Source organism: Mytilinidion resinicola, assembly GCF_010093595.1.
Source record: "Mytilinidion resinicola strain CBS 304.34 unplaced genomic scaffold BDZ99scaffold_13, whole genome shotgun sequence".
In the NCBI taxonomy this organism is placed as follows: domain Eukaryota; kingdom Fungi; phylum Ascomycota; class Dothideomycetes; order Mytilinidiales; family Mytilinidiaceae; genus Mytilinidion; species Mytilinidion resinicola.
This window is the reverse complement of record NW_022985449.1, coordinates 90752-112344: the sequence shown is the minus strand read 5'-3', so window position 1 is coordinate 112344 and position 21593 is coordinate 90752. Positions and strand designations below refer to the sequence as shown.

Here is a 21593-nt window from a genome sequence, read left to right as displayed (position 1 = left end):
TTGTGCGATTCCCCGGACTGTCAGGGCCATATGGAAAGTCCAACGCCCCTCTTCGAGTACGCACTTCGGAGTCTAAAGGACATCTTCGCAAAGGATGGGAACATTTGGGAGTTCATAAATCTCGCCATCGAAGGTGCAGGTTACCCAAGCTTGCGATCTTTTCTCACCGACAGCTCTGTGGATAAGACTCTGCGGCCCCCGAAAGATGTTGACTGTTTGGAAGGCTTGAACGCACCGCCGTTTCATCTCAAGGAAGATACGACGGAGCCTAAGAAAACTCTGACCAAGTCTAATGGTAGACAGCTACCTCTCGTTACTGTTCTTTTCGGTACATTCCTTGTATTCCTGATCTGTGTGTTAACAGAGTATGGTGATAGATTGGGTGAACAGGTCGTTCTCGCTGCTTTTCCTATTAGTGCATTCCTAATCTTGTCGTTGGCATACTTCGTCAACACGTTGTCGTGGGAGCAGTAGCTACAGGTATAGCAAGGGTGGTCAGGTCAGGTTCGCACTGGTGGAGTGGGAGGAACGTGGAGATGACGTCAGCGCCTCTCATTCCCATCTTAACGAGATCGAATGCCGCAATAGAGGTATCGAATATTTTCAAGGGGAAATGTATCATGGAGGAGCTATGAGCTCACAGAGCGGGAGTGCGAGAAGGGAGAGCTGATCGAGCCACTGTCATGTGGTTAGTCACGTGACTCCAAATTAAGACTGGGTATCACATCCCCTGTCATAACATCATCTTTTTCTTGTGACATCTACATCGATCCATCTTTCTATTCTTATAAAACTGGGGCAAACACTCGATTGACCTCATAGCGTATATACCACGCTGAGATGGTTCAGGCGGCCTCTCGTGCGATTAGCTTCCAGCTCCTCTTCAGGAGAAGGCTGAGGCTCAGCGTCTCCGCACGCTCATTAGGCTGCAAGATCACTCACTACACCCGTTGAAGGAAGGGCCGTTTGGTTCATGCCAACCGTCTTCCTTTACTTGCGGACATCCCAAGCGACCAACAATACGTCACAACTTCCCTGAACACTATGAAGATCCTCAATCATAATAGTAGTGAGGAACACAACGATTCCTGGGACCACGATGAAGTATAGACATGTCAAGATTGCGACAACACGAATACTCGTGCGACCATCGTCAGCGCGAAATGCCACCCTCCGGATTATCAGACACATTTCAAATACGTAACTCCGCTCTTCGAAAATGTGCTTCGAAATTTGAAGGAAACATTCAAAAAAGAGATGAACTCAAGATGTGGGTGAGGCTCGTGCGCGAGAGACCTGCGGGCGTTTGCTATGATTTCCAGATTTCTTAGGGTCCTACCTCAACCGATAACCTCATATAACTCTTATTTCTGAACACCATCCATACTAACCAACAGAGAGGCGTAGCCACTCAGCGATCCCGTAGAAAATTGCGACTCTACAGTGTAGTTAGCGCAGTGGTAGCTGGGTGGTTTCGTTTTTGCCATTTTCTTTTTTGCTAACTGGGTTAGTTGGATCCAAAATCGATTCCCGCTGGGACCACGGGGTCCTAAGTTTTACATTTCTGCTTTCTTTTACTGGAATCGAGCCCGGACTCCATAACAAGGATAAGAAACGGCCATGAGGCGTGGGAGCTCATTAAACAAGAGACTGAGAGCTTAAATTACACAGCATTGCAGCGCTTCTTCGCCGACCGCTCTGGCGACAGGACTTTGCGGCTTCCAGAAAAAAAAATTGTCGTTCACAGACACGACGACCAAGAAAGACATGGTCGCGAGTCGGGTACAGTCCACCAAGTCTGGAAAGTATGGCTATGTTTCCTCCGATCGTAAGCTTTGTGGTGGCATTTTTCTCGAGATACCATGTGTATAGACAAAAATATACAATCGTTGCACAACGGTAACGAGTTATCTTTGCAGCCCTACCAATTACCCACATATTTTCATGAACCACGCGATTCGGGGTATTAATCCTTTCCCAACTCTTGTCCAAAGCCCTACCTACCATTACCAAAATACGGAGATATGACGCCCCACTCTAAACGACAAGATACAAACTCGTAATCAAACTCGGTCCCACAAACAACCCGATCCAGAAGATCAGATTCCCAAGCGTATCCCGCCCCTTCATGAACTTAGTCCTACTCATCGCCGCAAGCGGAATCTGGCTCAACTGCATAGCGAAAAGATACCCCCGCACTTTCTTGAAAAGACAAAACATGAGTACCTCGTGGACGACCGCGCTCAACAGGAATGTCACAAAGGTCGCGCTACTCTTGCTGAGATGGAACGCTGAGATACTCGAATGGTACACATGGCGAAGGAGAAAATTGTGCACTGGCCGATTCCAGTCGCGGGCGTACTGGTCCCAGGACACGCTGTTCCACCAGTCCCCGTAGAACCCGCGGTCCGCGAAGCAGGTGACCTCGGCGAGGACGTTGAGTAGGCATTCCCAGATGACATACCAGGACAGCAGCTGTTCGAGGAGGAGCGGGAACAGCATATCCGATACGACCCACGGGAAGTCGCGCCACCGCTGTTGCAGACTCATGCCTGCCTCCTTGGCGTGGACTGTCTCTGCGACGACGGGATAGATGTAGGCTTGGGAGATGATTATCATGACCCAGATGACCCCGAGGGTCGCGCTGCCTTTTTCGGCAACGTACCACCAATTTATGTGGTCTTGACGCGGGTACTCCAGTTCGTAGACGAGGGTGGGGAGACAGGTCCAGTCCGCAAAGTTGGACAGTGTGAGATTATTAGGATAATAGTTGACTGTGTGTGTGCATTTGCCTTTGAGTTCATCGGTGAGGCCAGCAATCTCTGATTTTATGACACGGCCGAATGCGAGGACTTGGTCGGCGTCGAGAGGTTCGCCGGATTCGATAGTGGAAGCCATAACAGCGATCTCAGACTGCTCTGTTTGGAAATTTGTAGAGGCTTTGGAGCCGACAGAGCGGCGTCGTTGAAATGCGTCATTAGGGTTGGAGTGATCGACAGCAGTGGACTGGAAAGTGACACGAGGGCTAGAGACTCCCGAGGGGCTGTCGATAGTCTCCATGTCTTCGAGTTGCTGTAGTTTTTGCTCGAGGAGAGATCTCCGGCGGTAAACCTGTGATACTCGAGAGATGTTAGAAGTTTCATAAGTAAGAAGATTAAAATGACTTACAGTATCCATTATAGAACGAGTAACTGTGAATCTTCATTAAAAATACAAACGCGTGAAGTACAATGAATACAGTATGGGTCCAACTATGTATCGTTAGCATGCTTCATTGGACTTGACCTATGGGTACTCACGGCCAGTCGCGATAAAACGTCCACTCGATAACACCGCCAATGAAGCCGATTTCGAACAACGACTGGATGATCCAACCAGAGCCATTCCAGGTCAAATACCCCTTCGAAATTATCTTTTGAAGACCCCAGCACAGCATCGTGGCAAAAGCCATGGCACCATCGGTAACGCCCATGACGAAAAGATCACGATCAACCATCATATGCAGGATCTCGGCACCGCCAAAAATGCTGCCTTGCGCCTTGAGGTTCTGCATTGCGACACGCATGAGAAGAAGACCCATGGCCAGCCAGAAGAGGGTGAAGAAACCGTGGAACGGAGACTGAGAGCTGAGAGGGTTCTGGCGATCGAATGTCGTGAATTGGCGAGTGAATACCAGATCCCGGAATCGCGATCTCCTCTTGCCTTTCCCGTCCGAAGCGTCTTGCTCGATCCTGTGACGGAGTATCTCCCGTATATCTGGATCATCTGCCGTCAACGTGTATCGCCCCTTTTTGTTTGTTTTCTCCAATATGACCTGTATGCTCTTTGGCCGGCCATGTCCTTTCTCTTTGGGCGAAGGTACCGCATGGGAGGGAACGGGAATGGAAGAGCGCTTGTGGATTGGTTCGTAGGCTTTGTCGCCATTGACGCTGCTCTCAACGCTCGTGGAGCCCTCGTCCGAGTGCGTGTCCTTTTCTTCAACTCCGCCGCCATGGCTGCCTCGCATTAGGGTCTCGGGGTCGAGTTGCAAGGTGTCGTAGTCTTCCGTCATTCCCGAGGATACGGAGGAAGCAGGAGACCCTGGGGTCCAGTCACCTGCGTCGCCTTTCCGCTTTGAGATGCCATTGAGGGCATATACCATGGCAGGCTTGCCATTCGTTAATGAGGCGGCGGCGGACATTGCGCCGTTCGCAGCTCGGGGAGGGGTTTGTTCCGCTGATCCAGGCAGTGGCATGGGACTGTCGCAATGGTGTCGACAAAATGATCAATATAAGACTGCGGGTCTCAGAGGCATTTCAGGGCGGGTCGTGGGTGGGTTCGTGATGGTTGAGGAGTTGGACGGGTAGCGCGCTGCCAACAGGAGAAGACGACATCGGCGTCAGATTCGGGCGACTCAACGGTCGAATATGTACTGCTGAGGCCGAGCAAGGCAGAGGACCACATGGCCGTGGAGGCTCCGTGGGCATCCGCTGCGGCGTTCCATGAGGTTCGTCTGGAGCTGGTCTGACGAGAGCGGCGGCGAATAACGGCGGGAGACACTCAGCATCGGCCTCCAGAGTCACCGCGCGAGACATCGCGGCATTCTTGGCGGCGCGGACTCGGGAGCGCAACGGGCAGCTTGCCGAGCCCTATCCCGACCGGCCGATGGCATGAATGAATACGTCGCAGCATCTCATGACAGACATGCCCAAGTCACTGCCAGCTCTCTGCCAGTCATGCAACAGTCACAACCCGCCTCAGCGCCCCTTACGTATGACGACGCATAGGAACAGTACGGATACTGCGGATTCCAGTGCCGAGAGATGCCAGATAGTACCTTGTAATCTTGTCTTGATAGGACATCAACAATGGAAGCATTGCATTTCTCTTCTCTATGCTATTTGGCTCTATGCCATTTGGCATGCATAGCATACAGATCCTCCAAAGGCTAGGAATATACGGAATACAATAGAAGTTGGTACCTTCACTTAAATGACTCGCATCTGATTGGTCCATTGCTTCAAAAGTCACGTGCACTCGTGATGCGTTGATCGATCGCGTCTCCAGCCTCCGACCAAATTTCACCTCCTCTCATCCACCTCACCTGCCTTGTACCATACACCCGCATTTTTAAATCCCTGCCATGCAGCAGTGAGTAGACGCTCTGTAACCTTATCACACTCTCTTGATGCACACCGCAGCAACAATGCTGAGCCGCCACTCTCCAGACCCCTTGTCGGAGCCTCCGTCGACTGGGATACCACCTGCCACTGCAAAGCGCAAGGCGATAGCTAAGAGAACAATCAAGACAACGGTCGAGACCTCTACTGAGGTAATCGCGAAGGGGAAGAAACGCAAAGCCGCAGCGTCAACTCAGTCAGCCAAACGTGCCAAGAAGGCTGTCAACACCAGAACTACCACTCAAGAGGAAGACGTGGAGGCATCACCAGAGACCACCCCAAAGAAAGCCCGAAAGACCAGGGTCAAAGCTCCTGCTGCGACCAAAAGTCCTGTGGATGAACCAGCTCGGGCAGAGAACGAGGAGCCCAACGGCAAAGCCGCACCCAAAATCCAACGCAAGCGCAAGACTAAAGAAGAGAAGGCAGCTGAGGCTATGCCATTAGCAGCGAGGACCGTAGGATCTCAGCTGCTAGTCGGTGCACACGTCAGTGCTGCGGGAGGTACGTAGGCACCGTATCTTTCATGGAACTTTGACACTAAGATGTCGTCCATAGGCGTCCAAAATACGATTGCAAACTGCGTTCGCATTGGGTAAGCGGCGCACAATTTCTGGTCTACCTAAATCCGGCTCCGGTGGATCCTTTCTAACATTGTCCAGTGGAAATGCATTCGCCCTGTTTCTCAAATCGCAGAGGAAATGGAACAATCCTCCACTCTCGGAGGAACATCTTAAGCTATTCCAGGGAGCCTGCAAGACTCACAACATCGAACCTTCCAAGACTGCTGTCCCCCATGGATCCTACTTGGTCAATCTGGCGCATACCGACGCAGATCGCACGACTCAGGCATACAATTGCTTTCTTGACGATCTTACCCGCTGCCACAAGCTTGGTATCAAGCTGTACAACTTCCATCCAGGCAATAGCGCCAGCTCAACTCGAGAAGAAGCTATCGCTCATATCGCCGGAAACCTGAACCGTGCCCATGCCGATGAGACAACAGGGTCCGTCATTACTGTCCTGGAGACAATGGCGACTTTGGGCAATACGGTAGGTGGCACCTTTGAAGATCTCGCCGCCATCATTGCCCTTATCACAGACAAATCCCGTGTTGGCATTTGTATCGATACGTGCCACGTCTTTGCCGCGGGATACGATCTCCGAACTCTCGAGGCTTTTAAGGCGACTGTGGAGAAGTTTGATCAAACCGTTGGTTTCAAGTACCTCAAGGCTCTCCACGTCAACGACTCCAAGGCTCCTTTTGCAAGCTATCGGGACCTCCATGCCAACATTGGTACCGGTTTCCTCGGCCTGCGCGCTTTCCATAATCTCGTCAACGAGCCAAGACTCTGGGGACTCCCAATGGTGCTGGAAACTCCGATTGAGGTAGTCACTAGCGACGGCAAGAAGAGCGAAGACGAAGGTATATACGCCCGCGAAATCAAGCTCCTGGAGAGTCTTGTGGGAATGGACGTTGAATCAAAGGAATTTCTGGACTTGGAAAAGAATCTCCATGCTCAAGGGGCGAAGGAGAGAGAAAGAGTGCAGGACCAAGTCACTAGGAAGGACAAGGCAGTGAAGGAAGGCAAGAAGGGCAAGGGAAAGGGGAAGAAGTCTAAAAATAACGAGGCTAATGACGAAGAGGATTTGAGCGAGTCTGGATGATCTATGGTTTCGTTACCGAGCTATGGTTGGATACTGCAGCGTCTCGATATTTCGAGTACGCAACATTGGGTTTTCATTCCAACTGCTCCCTTGGAAGGATACGCCTAATCAGTCTTCAACAATCTATCCATGTCTGCTTTTTCGGAACACCAGCATTACCATGGAGACCACCAATTCGGTCTCGTCCAATGCATTGGGAGGAGTTATTTTTGGCTTTGGTTATCAGCATTGCAAGGTTGATTTAAAGGCATTGGAAGTCTGTGCGGGACGGCCTCGTATGATGGAAAAGTCCATGATTGGATTTGAGAGGGGGACAACTGCGCAGCTAGCACACTGCAGAGCATCAACCCCGAAACAGCAAGGGTTTGGATACCTGGGAAACTACGCAGCCATGTGAGCAGTGCCAGGGCCTCTCTATCTATACCCATTTGCCACTGCTCATGGCAGTGCACAACGATAATTCCCAAAACTTAGCGAGCTGTGGGGCTTGCTCGTTCGACAGCATAGCTTTCGCATTGTCGATGGATTGACTACTCAAGTTGGATACCGAATTGGACAAACTCAAGAAGCAGTACACATGGTGCGCATTCTTTATCGTCTCATGTGCTTTCTATCCAGTCACTTGCATTGATCATTTCCCCCCTTTTATCTTCAACCGGATTCCAATAGCACCACGCTGGTATTCACCCGAATCTGCTTATCGATCAGCGGACAGGTCAGAGAAAAGGAGATACTGTAATATGCCGGCTCTCCGGGGTAAGGGCCACGCTTGCGGCTGTGTCCAAATCGGAGTGTCCGACGCTATTTAAGGGCAGGCGGTGACGGCTCGAGTTGCGGTGCTTGACCTCGCCACCAGTGCCTGCTCCCGTCTGGGCTTAGTATGGAGTAGGGCTGAGGATAACCGATGGCAGGGCTGCAGGGATGCTGCAGCGACCTCCGTCATCTTTCCCGCTTCGGGCGCCATGCTGCGAGAAGCACGTGCCCCGGTGTGCTCCACGTCAAGCCTTGCCCTGGCATCGCCGACTTCTTGGCGCCCCCGGCAGCAGTCCCAGCAGCGACCACTGTCCCAGTGCTGCAATGGCCATGGCGATCGCACCGTAGCAGCAGCTTCATACTAATACAAAAGGTTCCGAGATGCATTTCCTTCGGTCCATGGAGCTCCTTCGGTGCTTTAATCTCGCACGTGCAACCCCTCTTTTCCTAGTACAGAGACCCGTACTAGTCTTTGCGTGAATATCAGAACATAACATACTTCACATTGGCTCGATCGTCGCATTCCAAATGGTTGGCGTGCCAAAAAGCACCGGATGTATCATTTGCAGGAAAAGAAAGATCAAGGTTCGTAGTCCAGAGCCACCAGGCCGGTGCCTGAATAGGAAGATCTAACACACAAGAGTAGTGCGACGAGACTTGGCCAGCATGTGCGAACTGCCAGAAGAACAGAAAATGCTGTCCCGGACCTCCTGCACGTCACACGTTTCGAGATCTAGGACCAAAGCTCCAAGGATCCGTCGCCGATGATCTAGAGACATCCTCCTTGAGTAGTTCTGACAGCTCAGACCCAGTTGAGGTTGAATCTGCTATTTCGAACAGCGCAAAGTCGCGCCGGAAGTTGACCGTGGTAAACGAGAAGTGGGCCAATGGATGTGTGTATCACAAGTGGAGGATTTGCGCTGGTGGAGATCATCTGCTGTCCCAAAAAAACCAATCTGGGTCACAGTCCCGACGATCATTGATGCTACAACAGCCATCGCTCTCAAGCGTAGAAATCTTAACGCAGGCACTAGTGGCGGGCATGTCGACTGGTAGCCATGGCTACAAGCTCTCGCATTTTGGTTCGTTCATGACCGAAGTGCCCCGCCGCCTTGGCCAGAACGGTGCATTAGATGCTGCTGTGGCGTGTCTAGTGAGCGCTCAAGAGTGCATGATTCGCAGGAGGAGTGCCGAAGAAATCACAGACCCAAAGCTATATCTCACTGCGGTGCAGAATCTCCAGTTGTCATTGGAAGACCCGGTGGAGGGCCTCTCGTCTAACACGCTTTGCGCCACCGTCTTGCTTAGTATGGTTGAAGTAAGATATCTAAAACAAATTATCAGCCTTGAGCATAACCTCTAATGTATCGATGCAGGCGATGGCCGGGCCGAGACAAGGCAACAGATACCTCACCCACGCCGGAGGCGCTCGACGTCTCATACAATTACAAGGGCCAAACAACTTCCAGGACTCCTTCGCGAAAGACATCCTCAGATTCAACCGCGGTCCTGTTGTAAGTAGTTCCACTGCCACCCTCAATCTCGACGCCCTCCAACTCTAATCGCTACCCCAGATAATCCACGCAATCTGCCAACGCCGCCCCTGCTTCCTCGTAGAGCCCGAATGGCTCTCAGTCGCCTTCGACACAACCGGCCTCTCCGACGACGACGCCCTCTACGCCGAGGTTCTCCTCCTAATGGCGCAATTCCCCTCTCTCCTCGGCGATTTCAAAGCCCTCGAGCCCACCACCTCCTTCCCAACACACAACCCAAACCCCCTCTCCACCCACGTCTCCGCCCGCGCCTCCCTCCTCGCCCGCCTCCTCCACCTCAAACGCGCGCTCTACCGCCTCGAGCTCGACCTCACAGCCCGCCTTGTCGACGGCCGCGCCGCCATCGAGCTCCCCTCCATCCTCGCCACCACCCCTGTCCCCACCTCCTTCCACTTCACATCCTGGCGCGTCGCCGTCGTCTACTCCTGCTTCTGGTCCTTGCTCCTCATGGCCAACAAACTCCTGTTGCAACTCCTCCCCGCGGATCCGTGCTCGCTCCCGGACGTATTCGACCTTGAGCAGGAGTGCCGCCGCGTGAGCCACCAGATCTGCAAGATGTGGGAGGATGCGTGGGCGCGGCGGCCGATTGGCGCGTTCCACACGGGGTTGAGCTCGCTGGTGAGCTGGGAGTGGTGTGAGGAGGGGGTCAAGGAGTGGGTGATTCAGGGGCAGAATCGGTTGATGGAGGAGCAGATGGGGGTTGGAAATGGGTGGAGATGGGATTGGGAGAGGTTTGGGGCGACTGCGGAGAAGTTGGTGGGTGGTGGAGATATGGGGAGCTGACGCAAGGTGAGGTCGCAAAAGGCTGTTTATATTAGCGAGGAGTAATGGGGGTTATAGGATGTATGTGCATTCATTTTATGTAGCCTCTTCCTCTAGAGGTCTCTCTCTTCTATATCATCATCATTTAATACAGCACGTACACGGCATACAGCTCCTTGTTCTGTGACATAGTCATTCTGGTTCAGATGCAATGCATCGCCGTACCGGAGTACGACTTCCCGAGAACAGGGAGCGAAAAGCTAGCCATCGCAGACTATGAGTCACACTTGAAAATCATTTCGAAAAGATCGGTGTTTGTCGTCTTATTGCCCACCATCGGAGATGGCTTGCTCTTCGCCGTGACGCTGTTACAACTCCCTCGCTACTTACGCTGGCCCCCGAACCGGGCCATGATTATTTGAGGGATTGTGTTCACAATTATTTGCGTGCTCTGACATCTTCTCTTCCTTCCTTTCTCGCTCGGCATGCCTTATTCTTGGATTCTGTGCAACCATTCACCGCGGTCTGTGGTGCCGCAAGGCATTTTCAAAAACTGGAGGTGTGATATTTTAATCATCTGGCAAGATTGCCAGGCTACCTCAGGCACCACGCGCTCCTACAATTGACTAGCGACGTAGAAGACAAGCCTGGTCCTCGGTGTCCTGAGTGTATAAGCCGATACTGCTACATCTGAAGCACAAGGTCGACTCCGAGTGCGCCACCTCTATGTTTCTGTCTGTAGTGCTCCAACAATATTCTAAAATTGGGGACCAGATGCAAAAAACTTGGAGGAGTTATACCGGGATATCGGATTCTCGACCTCGGGAATCATAATAGCACCTCACGGATAGGTTAAAGAGGACTTGCCGCCGCTTGATGTCCTCCATTGGCCTGAAGATTTGCGGAGAAGATGTAACATGCTCGCACCTGCGATTCAGACCTTGCGAGCAGATCTAGCTGACTCCACTCTATCCCCACCCTTACACGGACAAGCGTGTTCTCCAAGAAACGATCTACTCGAACTTTGGGAAGAAGGCCAAGTCACGTCGCCGTTACCAGTATCCACTAAAGCAATATATAACATAACACAGATAGGTATTTCTGCACATAAAAGGCTAAGAAATTAAGAAGAACTATGCATAAAAATCTCATAAATTGTGTCGAATCGTCATCTTCATCATCAGGGTCTCTAGAGGCTAACTACAAAAGATTAGTAAACACCAATCTGTTCGCAACTGCCCTATAGTTACACCCACAGCAATGCTAATCGTGAATCAACGTAGTACAATAGCGGGAAGACCCACCACTCGGTGCGTCGATCCTATAGCATACTCAGAAATCTTCCACTAGTTACCTGGCACGCCCTTTGAGTAAACATGCGCACAGCCGGGAGGTAAATACTAATCAGCACGACAAAACATAAACACGACCCCATCCAACCCCATCCAATCCCCCATCTTCTAGAGTTCCATTCTCCCATCTTGCCTCACCACTCTCCTCCCCATTTTACCCCTACACACACAAAACCAGCTCCTCTAACCCCTTCAACCCCACCACAATCCCCCACCATGCCTCTCTGGCAAATCTACCACCCGCCCACCACCTTCACCACCCCCGCCTCGCGCGCCCCCCTCGCCGCCGCCCTAACCGCCCTCTACACGGCCATCGGCCTCCCTGCCTTCTACGTCGTCGTGCTCTTCCACCCGCTCCCCGACGCTGACACCTACGTCGGCGGCGTCGCCGGCGCCGACCTCGCGCGCCCTTTCATCCGCCTCGTGGGCAACCACGTTGCGGTCAAGATGCCGGACGAGGACGCGTATTACGCGCAGTTCTGTGGGCGGTTGAATGAGGTGAGTTTTGCTCGTTGGGATATTCGGAGGATTAGGGATTGGGGATTGGGGAGGGGGGATGGGTAGGGTGGGGATGAGGCTGACGGTGATGATTAGGCGCTGAAACCGCATATTGAGGATAAGGGATATGATTGGGAGTATCATGTTGATGAGACGGAGCGGCGGTTGTGGCGCATACAGGGGTTGTATCCGCCGCCGCATGGGAGTGAGGAGGAGAAGGGGTGGGTGCAGGAGAATAAGGCGAGTGTGTGGGAGGAGATGAAGGTGTAGAGGGTGATGAGACGAGAGGAGATGAAATGAGAGTTGGGGGAAGAAGCTGTTAGGAGATAGTAGGAGGAGATATTAGGGGAAAATGTTACGTGGAGAAGGTAGGCGGAGATGGGGGGTAGCCCGAGGAGTTCAGGCAGACGTTCATTCACGAGTTTGATTAGAAAATATACACGTTTTGTGGGAATCGAGAGGCTTGAGCTGAGGACTGTCGCTACTGTACAAAAGGTGAAGCCTCAACCCGACTGATGACTGGCTACGGGCATTGAGGCTGAAGCCAAACCATTACCTACCTTCCTTAGACCCCCGCCGAGAAAGAAAAGCCCTCCAGCACCATCATCGTGAAAGTAGGAAGCAAAAAGAAACCAAACCCAGGACCCCCAATTAGAGTGTGATCATGACCGTGCTCATAGCCCTCTCTTCCATTACCGCCTGTCCATAGAAGCTAGAGAAGAGAATCACGCCCATTATTTTCGTCAAGACGTCGGGTACCGAATAAGTCGACACACAACAAAAAGCCCTGCCCAGACATGAGAAGAAGAGGAAAGAGTAGACAAGACAGCGCCTGGATCGGGTGAAAGCTCAGAAGGACATAGCCTGAGCTCCACGACGGTAAGCATGCAAACCGAAGAGAACCGAAGCGAGGACTCAGATCAGTTTCCACGATTGTAGGGATGGAAGTTGGTCCGACCACCAGCATGTCTGCCACCACCACGGTAATTCGAACCTGGCTTTCCAGCGTTCTTCGGGCCTGTAGGCGCATTTGCCGGTGCATTGCTGGGCGGAATCGGTGGAGCAGAAGAGCCTTGTCGTGATCCTCGGACGTTGGCAGGACTGGCTTGTCGGAAACCGCCTTGGTTGGCAACGCGGGCGGCGGGACCTTGAGGAGGCATAGGCGGCTGGGGAACATCGTCGTACATGCCCTCCCAGCTCGTGGGTCCGCCTTGGCTGCCGAATCCGCCTCCTTGCTGCATCCGACGGGCTTGCTGGGCTTCGTACTTTTGCTGTTCGAAGATGAGTTGCTCCTGCGCATTGAATCCTGGGCGAGCAGCGCCTGCAGCGGCGGGACCCATCTGGTTCATCATGGCCGCGTTCCCATTGAAACCGCCACCTCCTTGCTGTTGCTGCATCTGCATTTGGCGCATTTGTTCCATCATGGCCGGATTCATCTGTCCCATGCCGCCTTGGTTTCCGGGAGATTGGGGATGAGGACTTCCGGTTGGTGACATCCCCTGTGGTGGGCCGCCCATACCGCCCATCATGGCGGACATCATGGCTGGGTTCATCTGAGGGGGACCGCCCATACCAATGGCTGCCATTGGGTTGCCAGTCATGCCTTGGCCTCCCATGCCGCCAGCCATCATGTTTTGTCGCATCATTTGGAAATAACTCTGCATACGCTGCCAGTACTGAGCCATCATTGCAGGAGACATGCCAGCGGTCATGCCTGGGGCTCCTTGCTGTGCATTGTTGCCTGATCCGTCGAAATTTCCGTTTTGGCCTTCGTTGCGGCCTCCGAACTTCGTGTCAGATCCATTTCGTCTGCCAAACCCCTTCTTTTCCTCTTCGCCATCCCGCATGTTGCCACGGGGCTGGGCTCGCTTGACTTCGATTGGCTTGCCAAGGATCTCTAAAGGTCCCTGGAGGGTTGCATCGACAGCGGCATCGCCATCAAAGGTGACGAAGCCGAAGCCGCGAGGACGGCCCGTGTCCTTGTCCATCATGAGAGTGGCGTCGATGACGCGGCCGAACTGCATGAAGAAATGTTTGAAATCTTGCTCTGTTGCCTCCTGGCTGACACCTCCGACGAAGATCTTGGAAGTACGCTCTTGCTCTTCGCGAGGAATGGCGCGCTTCGGATCGATCTAGTGGGACAATTAGCTTACAGTTGATGAGCCAGGGGGTCTAGCAAAAGAACCTCTTACAATCTTGCCGTCCAGATAGTGCTCTTTTACCATGACGGTATTGACACATTTGGGCTCCCTGAAGGTCAGGAAGCCGAAACCTCGCGATCGACCAGAAGCGCTGTCGCGCATAACGGTACATTCGCTGACTTCACCAAACTGAGAGAAGTAATTCTTCAAGGATTCTATGGAGAATTTGATTAGTGCCTACTCGATATCTATGGCTGGAGCAAGTGTAGAAGTAGGTGGACAGTATAATACAGCGCATATAGTAAAGCCTTGCAGGCGAGCATATTGCTTTCCAGTATGGGAATTGAAAATGAAAAGTCGTGGCGAGATTGCATTTGCAAGTAGAGGGGAACGCTGTGACATACCCTCCGTCGTCTCCCAATTCAGACCGCCAATGAACATTTTTCTATAGATTGAATGTTAGCAAACTCCAAGACTCGTACATCAGAATGCATCGCGGCAGCAAGTAGAAAACAAAAAGCAGGAGTCGGTGGCCAGGACGTCCCGGGCAACGGGCAACAGCAGTAATGGTCCAAGGTCCAGAATCCGTCCAGGTGGGGCTCCGTAGGGTATGGTAACATGTATTGAAAACGTTGTAATGTGACCATCAGTCTCAATCCGTCAGGGTATGTATCCACAGAAACAATTCAAGAACCATTGCTCCGACTTTTTTGCTTGCGTGGTGAGTCGTAGGGCTGGTTGATGGCTGCCCTCGTTCGCTTGCCATGTGCCTAGCGAGTTTTGACGAGAGTGACGCTGCTGCAGGGCAAAACACGAGAGCAAGCCGTGGGCAATCGGTCCCAGCAAGTGCCTCAAGCGACAGAGCTCCTCCGAGTACGTCGATTTTCCAAGACCATTTCCACCATCGTAGACACGGCCTTGCAAGGCACAGGGGATCTCGGTTGAAGCGGCTGTGTTTTGCTACGGAGTCGAGAGCTAGATAAGATGGTCATGGACCAAGCTAACCGTCTTCTCGAACGACTACCCTCAGTCTGTGCAGGTACGCTCTATGAAGAATTTATCGACATGAAGCTATGCCCCTTAGAGGTGGCAGGATCTGAGTCCTTTCTGTCAGGCGTATCTGAGAGAGGTGTAGGTATACCAGTGCTGTCGTCCATCAATGCCGTCTGCACTCTTTTCCAGGCATCTGGGCTGCAACTAATCCAGGACCACACGCTCATCCACCAATGCCTCTGCGCTCAGCTAGACCAACAACCATTGATTCGTCCGAACCATCAAAAACGTCGTAACCACTCCGCCCAATCAGACCCATTGCCATTCTCGTGATCTTGAAGAGCCAAGTTGGTGACATTGGCACCATATGTCGGAAGCCGTGTTTTCTTCAAAGGCAGCCGAGATCGACCAAGGCATAGCTGCCAAGCGGATCGCAAAATGAAGGTGTGCATCGAGAAGATGCGGGTTTGCTCTGAACCAAACCAAAGTTGATTGATTGAACGACTCTGTGACGCTGATATATGGTATTTCAACACGCGCTGTTGAGGAAAGTCTCTTTCTGAAGTCGCCTAGGATTGAAATCCAGGGATTTACTGCCGTCGCCACCGTGCCATCTGGCCGTCTTACCTCTGAGCATGGATGCGTCCAGGCTGCTTTACGAATTGCCTGCTATTGAAACGAAACTAAGTATCTGACTCACCCGTCTTCCTTGATGCCAACAGGACCATAGTTGTCGTCATTCTCGACTGGACCCCCATCATAGTGCTGGTTCGCATCCCAGCCACCCTGCATTCTATCGTCATGATCTTCCATCTTCATCAGAGCACCATTCATGCCGTTCATGTGCGACTGATCCTGCATGGGCTCCTCGACGGGCTCGAACTCGTCTTGTTTGGGGGCATTGTATTCAGGCGCTGCACTGGTGGGTTCAGTGGGCTGGGCGGGGGTGTCGTCTCCTTCGTAGCTGTTGAGTCGGACAGTCAGCTTGCTGCCTGTGACAAGGCGCACGAGGAAAATGCGCGTGCTGGTTGCCTGACGCCGTTCGGGACGGTGTGGAGAGCACTCACAGATCGGCGAAGAGATCATCCTCGAGCTCCTCGGGCTCGGCCATTGTCGCTGTAACGGTGAGTGGGCGTAAGGAAGAAGGCGAAGGGGAGGAAAAGCCGCTGGAGGTTAGCAGTCAAACGGCGTGCGACACGACAAAGAGGAGTCGTCACGCGCCGGTAGTGGCACTCGTCGCAGCAAAGGAAACGCTGGCGAGCGAGACTACGGCAGAGTGCAGTTGAAGCCGGCGACTGCAGGAGGTGCCAGCAAGAGAGAGTGGCGGATGGAGCTGAGGTTGTCGGTGTTGTGTTGTGGAGAGTCTACAAAGGCAAGACAGCCGCAGATGAGGAGTCGCGGGTGATAAAGTTTAGCGTGAGCTGGGGCCACTCTTCGTCACGTGGCTCGAAACTGGGCAAGGCTGCCGGCGTCAAGGGCATCGAGGCATACACAGGTACCTTTGTAGGCACGTATGCATGCAGTGAATAGCGACTTTGCCTCCCACGCCGCGCAATGGCCTCCAAGAAGCTTCAGCAGGCATGTTTTGTCCTCTGCATCCTCGCCTGCTACTCTGCTAATCCGGTATGTCTAGGAAATGGTCCAGGTCGGTTCGTTGCGCCCTCTCTGCCCTCCCTCACCACCACCAGTCCGGCTAATGCCTGTGGCTGCCCTCCTCCAGACCGTTCCTCGTAAGTCCAGCTGCACGCCTTGGGGACCATCCCCTTTTATTGATGCTCTCCCAGCTCCTCCTCTCCGTTCTGGCGCACCAATTCGAACACGGCAACATCGTACGACAGCAAGAAGGTCATTGGAGCCTCCTACTCCCACGCCGACTTGCTCAAGTTTGATTCTCTGTAAGACCCGCCGAGATGGCTCTTGTTTCTCCTGCCTTGGATATGTCTCATCCCCCGAAACAGGTCCCTCTCCGGCGCACCTCGTCCCAGAACACCACCCTCCGCCTCCCGCAGCCGGGATCCAAGCCTCCCACGATCCGGACCTCTGAACAGTATATCACCGCCGCCACGAAAGAACTATAGAGCATTCCTCAGCGACACCAACCCCGACTGGGAGGCCGACGAAGACGCCGATGACGATGATGTCGGGGAAACCACATATGACGATGACGAGGACGAATTTGGCCTTCCTAGTATAGCGAACATGAGACGGAAAGGAAAACGGAAACCACCAAACAAAAGATACGACCCCGGCGGGACTCCAAGCCATGTCCGAACTGGCTCCACGCATACTCCGTTTTCCATGTTCAGCGGCGACATTGCTGAAGAGCGCGGCATTCCAAACTACCCCACGGCAAAGAAGAGCGAGGGCAAGATACTACGACCACAATACCAAGAGATTCTCCGCGATCCTGCGAATTCGTTACACCTAATATCCCATTCTCCTCTCGCCTCAGGCGCTGCACCGAAAGATGTAGAAGCACACGCCGCACGTATAACGCGAATCAACAAGTTCAAACGGATACTACAAACAAGCACCATCTCCCTCACTGAACTCCGCGCGGCCGCCTGGTCTGGAATCCCCTCCGAAGTACGAGCCATGACCTGGCAGGTCCTCCTCGGCTACCTCCCTACAAGCAGCGAGCGCCGAGTTGCAACCCTCGAAAGGAAAAGAAAGGAATACCTAGACGGTGTTCGGAATGCTTTTGAGCGAGGAACTTCGGGGAGCAGTGACCCAGTTGCAGCGGGTGTTGTAGGCGCATCTTCGAAACCTTCTGCGAATCGTGGTCGCGGCCGAGGTCTGGATGAATCGATATGGCATCAAATAAGCATCGACGTTCCCCGGACGAACCCGCATTTGGAATTGTACAGCTACGAAGCGACTCAAAGGTCACTGGAACGAATCTTGTATGTATGGGCCATTCGGCATCCCGCCTCTGGGTACGTACAGGGCATAAACGATCTCGTAACGCCCTTCTGGCAAGTATTCCTAGGCGCCTACATCTCAGATCCAGACATCGAATTCGGCATGGATCCCGGGCAGCTACCTAAACCCGTCTTGGATGCAGTCGAAGCAGATTCCTTCTGGTGTCTCACGAAACTCTTAGACGGCATCCAGGACAACTACATCTTCGCTCAACCCGGAATACAACGCCAAGTCTCAAACCTCCGAGACCTGACCACCCGAATCGACAAAAATCTAGCGGATCATCTTGCGAAAGAAGGTGTGGAGTTCATCCAATTCAGCTTCCGATGGATGAACTGCCTCCTCATGCGCGAGATCACGGTCAAAAACACTATCAGGATGTGGGACACGTATTTGGTATGCTTCAGCCCTTCCATCTCTACCCACACTATCTTTATACCCTATCTTCTAACCACATCCCACAGGCCGAAGACGACGGCTTTTCCTCCTTTCATCTATACGTTTGCGCCGCCTTTTTGGTGAAATGGTCCGACCGTCTCCTGAAGATGGACTTCCAGGAAGTTATGATGTTCCTGCAAGCTCTGCCTACCCGCGACTGGACCGAACAGGACATCGAGCTTTTGCTCAGCGAGGCCTATATCTGGCAGAGTCTGTTCAGGGGGAGTAGCGCGCATCTCAAGAACACGGGGAGTAAAAGCTTGGGTGGGGTGGGGATGGGGCCGAACAGTTAGCTTGGGCGGGATGTGTATGTAAATGAAGAACACGGAAACGAAGAATGAGTATGAATCAGGAGCACTGAGGATCGCGTGACTTTCATTGTGTCTTGAGGATGTGAGACTGTGGTAGCTGGACACCATCGAGTTGCCAGGACACAGATATTCCCTATATAGGTAAGGCTTGGCGTAAGGGAGTGTGCAAAAGTCTTGAATACAGAGCGAAATTCTGTCTCTTGGCGTTTCTCAAGAGACAGCTCAATATGCAGGTGCTAAGAGACAGCTTCCCCTTTTCTACACTCAGCAGCCAAAAGTGTGTCTCGAACGTGCGGAGCCAGTCTTGAAAAGCTATCAACTAACTGATAGGGCGTCTCTAGCAACTGAAATGGGAATCAAAGTAGTAATAAGTACATATTCATTATTCTAAAGAAGGCCAGATCATATAAAGCTCGCTGCAAAGTCCGGGACTGTTCTTTAAGGCGTTCCATGTTTCTCATCCAAGTCGTATCCACCGTTCCTCAGTGAGTTCTCGGGGAATTGGCTCATGTGTTCCAAATAAACCCACCCTCTTCATCACCTTGCCAACTTGGTCAATCAACAACACGACTGTTCCGCTCAACCCAAATAATGAGCTTTCACCATAATAATAAGAGAGGCCATCCCTCCCAGGCCATTGCCATTCTCCTCCCATTAGAATGATTCCAAGCCACTCTTCACGCTGAAGTCTCTGTTCGAACAAGCTTCCACTCTTACACTGTTGAGTCAATAACAAGGTTGAGGTAAAGTCTTTAGGCTTGTGGAGAATGACAGATCGCCACGGGCCTTCCCTGTCTTTGTAGTTTTCATATTTTCGGACCCCAACTTTGATTGTTGACGCTCGTATCGAGGAACTGCGTTGCCTTCAGGTCATCCTTTCTTTCTGCGTCCAGAAGTTCGTAATCTGCCCAATCCAGTGACCTGTTGTTCTCGAGGACAATGCGCACTTCGACTGACCATATTGCCGTGATGTTGAGCAAGTCGTTGGACCAACATACGGGCCTTTCCATCCTGTCCAAGACCAGCTGGGAAATCCCGAGCGAGCTTGGATGGGCCCATGTAATGGAGTCCACAGAAGCTCAAATGTGAAACGGTTAACTGGGGATGCCCCTCCCGCTGTCTTCGCAGATATGAAGGTATTCGTAAAATGTGGGGGGGCAATGGGCAAACCCCAATGATGAAAGGCTGTGCGCTGTTCCGAGAAAAGTTGCAATATGCCAGAGAGTCCGTTCAAGATGTCATGGTCGTATGACAAGGTTGTATGCTTTGATATGACGAAATAAGCTATGGGGATATTGTGCATCATGTACGCTGATTTCGCGAGGCCGGGTACATAGATTTGGCACAATGGCTTCGCGGCAGGCCATGGCTTTGCAATCGAAATAAACTTGCTCGTCGGTGAAATACAGCCGTCGTCTTAAAAGAATGGCCTCCTGGTATGCCCAGCCTCTTGTAGCCCAAACGGATTTATCGATCAGTTCAGGAGGGGGCCGAAGAGTCGAAACGTAGACTGCACCATTAATTCTCGCGCACGGCTGTGGAGCCCTCGGTGTAAGACTGACACTTGGTAACCCATGATGCGAATCCTTACCCGCGGCGGCTATCAAGGTGACTTCCGCTTGTCGATACACACGATGCATGTTCTGTATTTGTTCATGCTTGTGCTCGTTGCCCTCTTGCGTAATGCAGTAACGATCTACCCAAAGGTAATCGTAGCCTAGACGGAGAGTCGCGCTGATGGCATCCTTAATGACTTGATCTGCGTTACCAAGCTGAGTGTAGTCGCGTGGCTGAGATGGCCCTGAGCCTGAGGACCCCCATACGTAGCTTAGCGCCGTGAACCGCGGCATAGGCATGAGATTCGGAGTGACAATGGTCCTGTTTCGGCAGTCTATGAGACTGAGGAATGGTATCCCGCGATCGATATCCTGGCGACTAAGGCTGCAAGACACGCGGTGATTCAGTGAGCAATGCATAAGCTATCGTTTGATTGCATAGTAATTAATCTGAAGAGGATCAACCATTCGTTGCATCAGATCACTGCGAATCTCTGATAGCTGATCCTGAGGCGTAATACGGCCAATCGAACAGGGCTGCCAGTGCGATGAGCCCACACCAGATCCATATTCGTGCAGTCCAAGAAAGGCTGCTCCGACACCAGGGACAGCGTAAGCTACCATCCATTGCACCGGCATTGCCGATACCCCTAGAGTTTTTTTGGACGGATAATTGACCATGAGTGATCCGATTAGCCTGCAAAAGGCACATGCTCGCTCTTTCCAACTCTTATCCACGAGTCCAAGAATGGCAATCATTTCGCCGCACATTCGATGGACTGTGTCACGGGAGGAAATGGTGTCCAGATCAAAACGAGCGCACCGCTCGCATAGCTGGTCATCTGGAGTCATATCACCTTGGCTGAGGCTGAAAGCGGAACGACGATTGTAGAGAATGGTGGCATTGGCCCCGAGTCCAGAAGCATCAGCTGCACTTTGCGACGGATGTCTTATAGAACCCATAAGGAGGATTGAGAGAACAGGAACAGAATGGCAGAGTGAAAGCAACTGGTAAAGAAAAGAAGAAGCAAGCTGAGGATGCGAAGACTAGGCTACACCTGTGAAGCGAGGGGAACAGCTCTCGTTGCTCAGCGATTACCTAAATCACGCTCTCTCAGGCGGCTGCCCTGCAGTGAAGGTTTCGATGGAGGATGATGGGAAAGCGAAGATGAATCAGGATGGGTGATGAGAGAAAATGAAGCGCTGCATTACCTGAGGTTGCAGCCGCCATTTTACGCAGCCCCCCTTGGCAGCCTTGTCTCTCGACTCTCTCCATTCCCGTGTCCTCCAGCAGCACACGCATAGGAAACTCTTGCTCAGGATTTGCAACGTGATACTTCAAGAAAGCCACACATCTCTTCTTCGCCTCGTTATCGCCTCGGCAAAGCTAGACACTATCTGGGTCAACAAGGAAGCTTTCTAGAGGTCATACGACAAGCAGTGGTATTATGGAAGTACACAAAAGACACTCAAAAGTCTAGAAAAACGCC

General features: G+C 52.3%; 8 protein-coding genes across 8 annotated transcripts; 4 read left to right on the top strand and 4 right to left on the bottom strand.

The window, feature by feature from the left end:
• Positions 1-2037: 2037 nt before the first annotated feature.
• BDZ99DRAFT_391695 (MBOAT-domain-containing protein) lies at positions 2038-4006 on the bottom strand (the record flags this gene model as incomplete). Its single annotated transcript, XM_033715740.1, has 3 exons — positions 2038-3119; positions 3169-3251; positions 3300-4006. The coding sequence occupies 3 exons, from the start codon at positions 4004-4006 to the stop codon at positions 2038-2040; spliced, it is 1872 nt and encodes a 623-aa protein (XP_033574549.1).
• Positions 4007-5593: 1587 nt separating this feature from the next.
• BDZ99DRAFT_391680 (DNA-lyase) lies at positions 5594-6824 on the top strand (the record flags this gene model as incomplete). Its single annotated transcript, XM_033715739.1, has 3 exons — positions 5594-5660; positions 5715-5751; positions 5819-6824. The coding sequence occupies 3 exons, from the start codon at positions 5594-5596 to the stop codon at positions 6822-6824; spliced, it is 1110 nt and encodes a 369-aa protein (XP_033574548.1).
• A 1189-nt stretch (positions 6825-8013) lies between these two features.
• Positions 8014-10174, top strand: BDZ99DRAFT_419952 (uncharacterized protein). Its single transcript, XM_033716907.1, has 4 exons — positions 8014-8162; positions 8224-8895; positions 8954-9091; positions 9152-10174. The coding sequence occupies exons 1-4, from the start codon at positions 8106-8108 to the stop codon at positions 9911-9913; spliced, it is 1629 nt and encodes a 542-aa protein (XP_033574547.1). The 5' UTR covers positions 8014-8105; the 3' UTR covers positions 9914-10174.
• Positions 10175-11460: 1286 nt separating this feature from the next.
• BDZ99DRAFT_446304 (uncharacterized protein) lies at positions 11461-12192 on the top strand (the record flags this gene model as incomplete). The annotated part of the gene is made up of 2 exons (XM_033717964.1): positions 11461-11742; positions 11839-12192. 2 exons carry the CDS (start codon positions 11461-11463, stop codon positions 12010-12012), a joined length of 456 nt encoding a protein of 151 aa, XP_033574546.1. The 3' UTR covers positions 12013-12192.
• BDZ99DRAFT_464516 (RNA-binding domain-containing protein) lies at positions 12182-15689 on the bottom strand (the record flags this gene model as incomplete). Its single annotated transcript, XM_033720337.1, has 4 exons — positions 12182-13874; positions 13935-14098; positions 14288-14328; positions 15577-15689. The coding sequence occupies 4 exons, from the start codon at positions 15687-15689 to the stop codon at positions 12663-12665; spliced, it is 1530 nt and encodes a 509-aa protein (XP_033574545.1). The 3' UTR covers positions 12182-12662.
• A 692-nt stretch (positions 15690-16381) lies between these two features.
• On the top strand, positions 16382-18928 carry BDZ99DRAFT_60734 (RabGAP/TBC). Its single transcript, XM_033728761.1, has 6 exons — positions 16382-16454; positions 16510-16525; positions 16597-16606; positions 16661-16771; positions 16835-18194; positions 18263-18928. The coding sequence occupies exons 1-6, from the start codon at positions 16431-16433 to the stop codon at positions 18527-18529; spliced, it is 1788 nt and encodes a 595-aa protein (XP_033574544.1). The 5' UTR covers positions 16382-16430; the 3' UTR covers positions 18530-18928.
• A 1-nt stretch (position 18929) lies between these two features.
• On the bottom strand, positions 18930-19307 carry BDZ99DRAFT_60731 (uncharacterized protein). Its single transcript, XM_033728760.1, has one exon. The coding sequence runs from the start codon at positions 19200-19202 to the stop codon at positions 19005-19007; it is 198 nt and encodes a 65-aa protein (XP_033574543.1). The 5' UTR covers positions 19203-19307; the 3' UTR covers positions 18930-19004.
• BDZ99DRAFT_534983 (HET-domain-containing protein) lies at positions 19308-21066 on the bottom strand (the record flags this gene model as incomplete). Its single annotated transcript, XM_033726548.1, has 2 exons — positions 19308-20526; positions 20569-21066. The coding sequence occupies 2 exons, from the start codon at positions 21064-21066 to the stop codon at positions 19786-19788; spliced, it is 1239 nt and encodes a 412-aa protein (XP_033574542.1). The 3' UTR covers positions 19308-19785.
• Between the last annotated feature and the right edge of the window lie 527 nt (positions 21067-21593).

Excerpts from the sequence above, each read along its gene's own strand:
- BDZ99DRAFT_60734 (XM_033728761.1), top strand. The coding sequence starts at position 16,431 with ATGGCCTCCAAGAAGCTTCAGCAG. Across the intron at positions 16,772-16,834 it reads TTGCTCAAGTTTGATTCTCT|GTCCCTCTCCGGCGCACCTC; the intron begins GTAAGACCCGCC and ends CCCCCGAAACAG. Across the intron at positions 18,195-18,262 it reads GGATGTGGGACACGTATTTG|GCCGAAGACGACGGCTTTTC; the intron begins GTATGCTTCAGC and ends CACATCCCACAG.
- BDZ99DRAFT_419952 (XM_033716907.1), top strand. The coding sequence starts at position 8,106 with ATGGTTGGCGTGCCAAAAAGCACCGGATGTATCATTTGCAGGAAAAGA. Across the intron at positions 8,896-8,953 it reads TCTTGCTTAGTATGGTTGAA|GCGATGGCCGGGCCGAGACA; the intron begins GTAAGATATCTA and ends GTATCGATGCAG. Across the intron at positions 9,092-9,151 it reads GATTCAACCGCGGTCCTGTT|ATAATCCACGCAATCTGCCA; the intron begins GTAAGTAGTTCC and ends TCGCTACCCCAG.
- BDZ99DRAFT_60731 (XM_033728760.1), bottom strand. The coding sequence starts at position 19,202 with ATGGGAGGAGAATGGCAATGGCCTGGGAGGGATGGCCTCTCTTATTAT.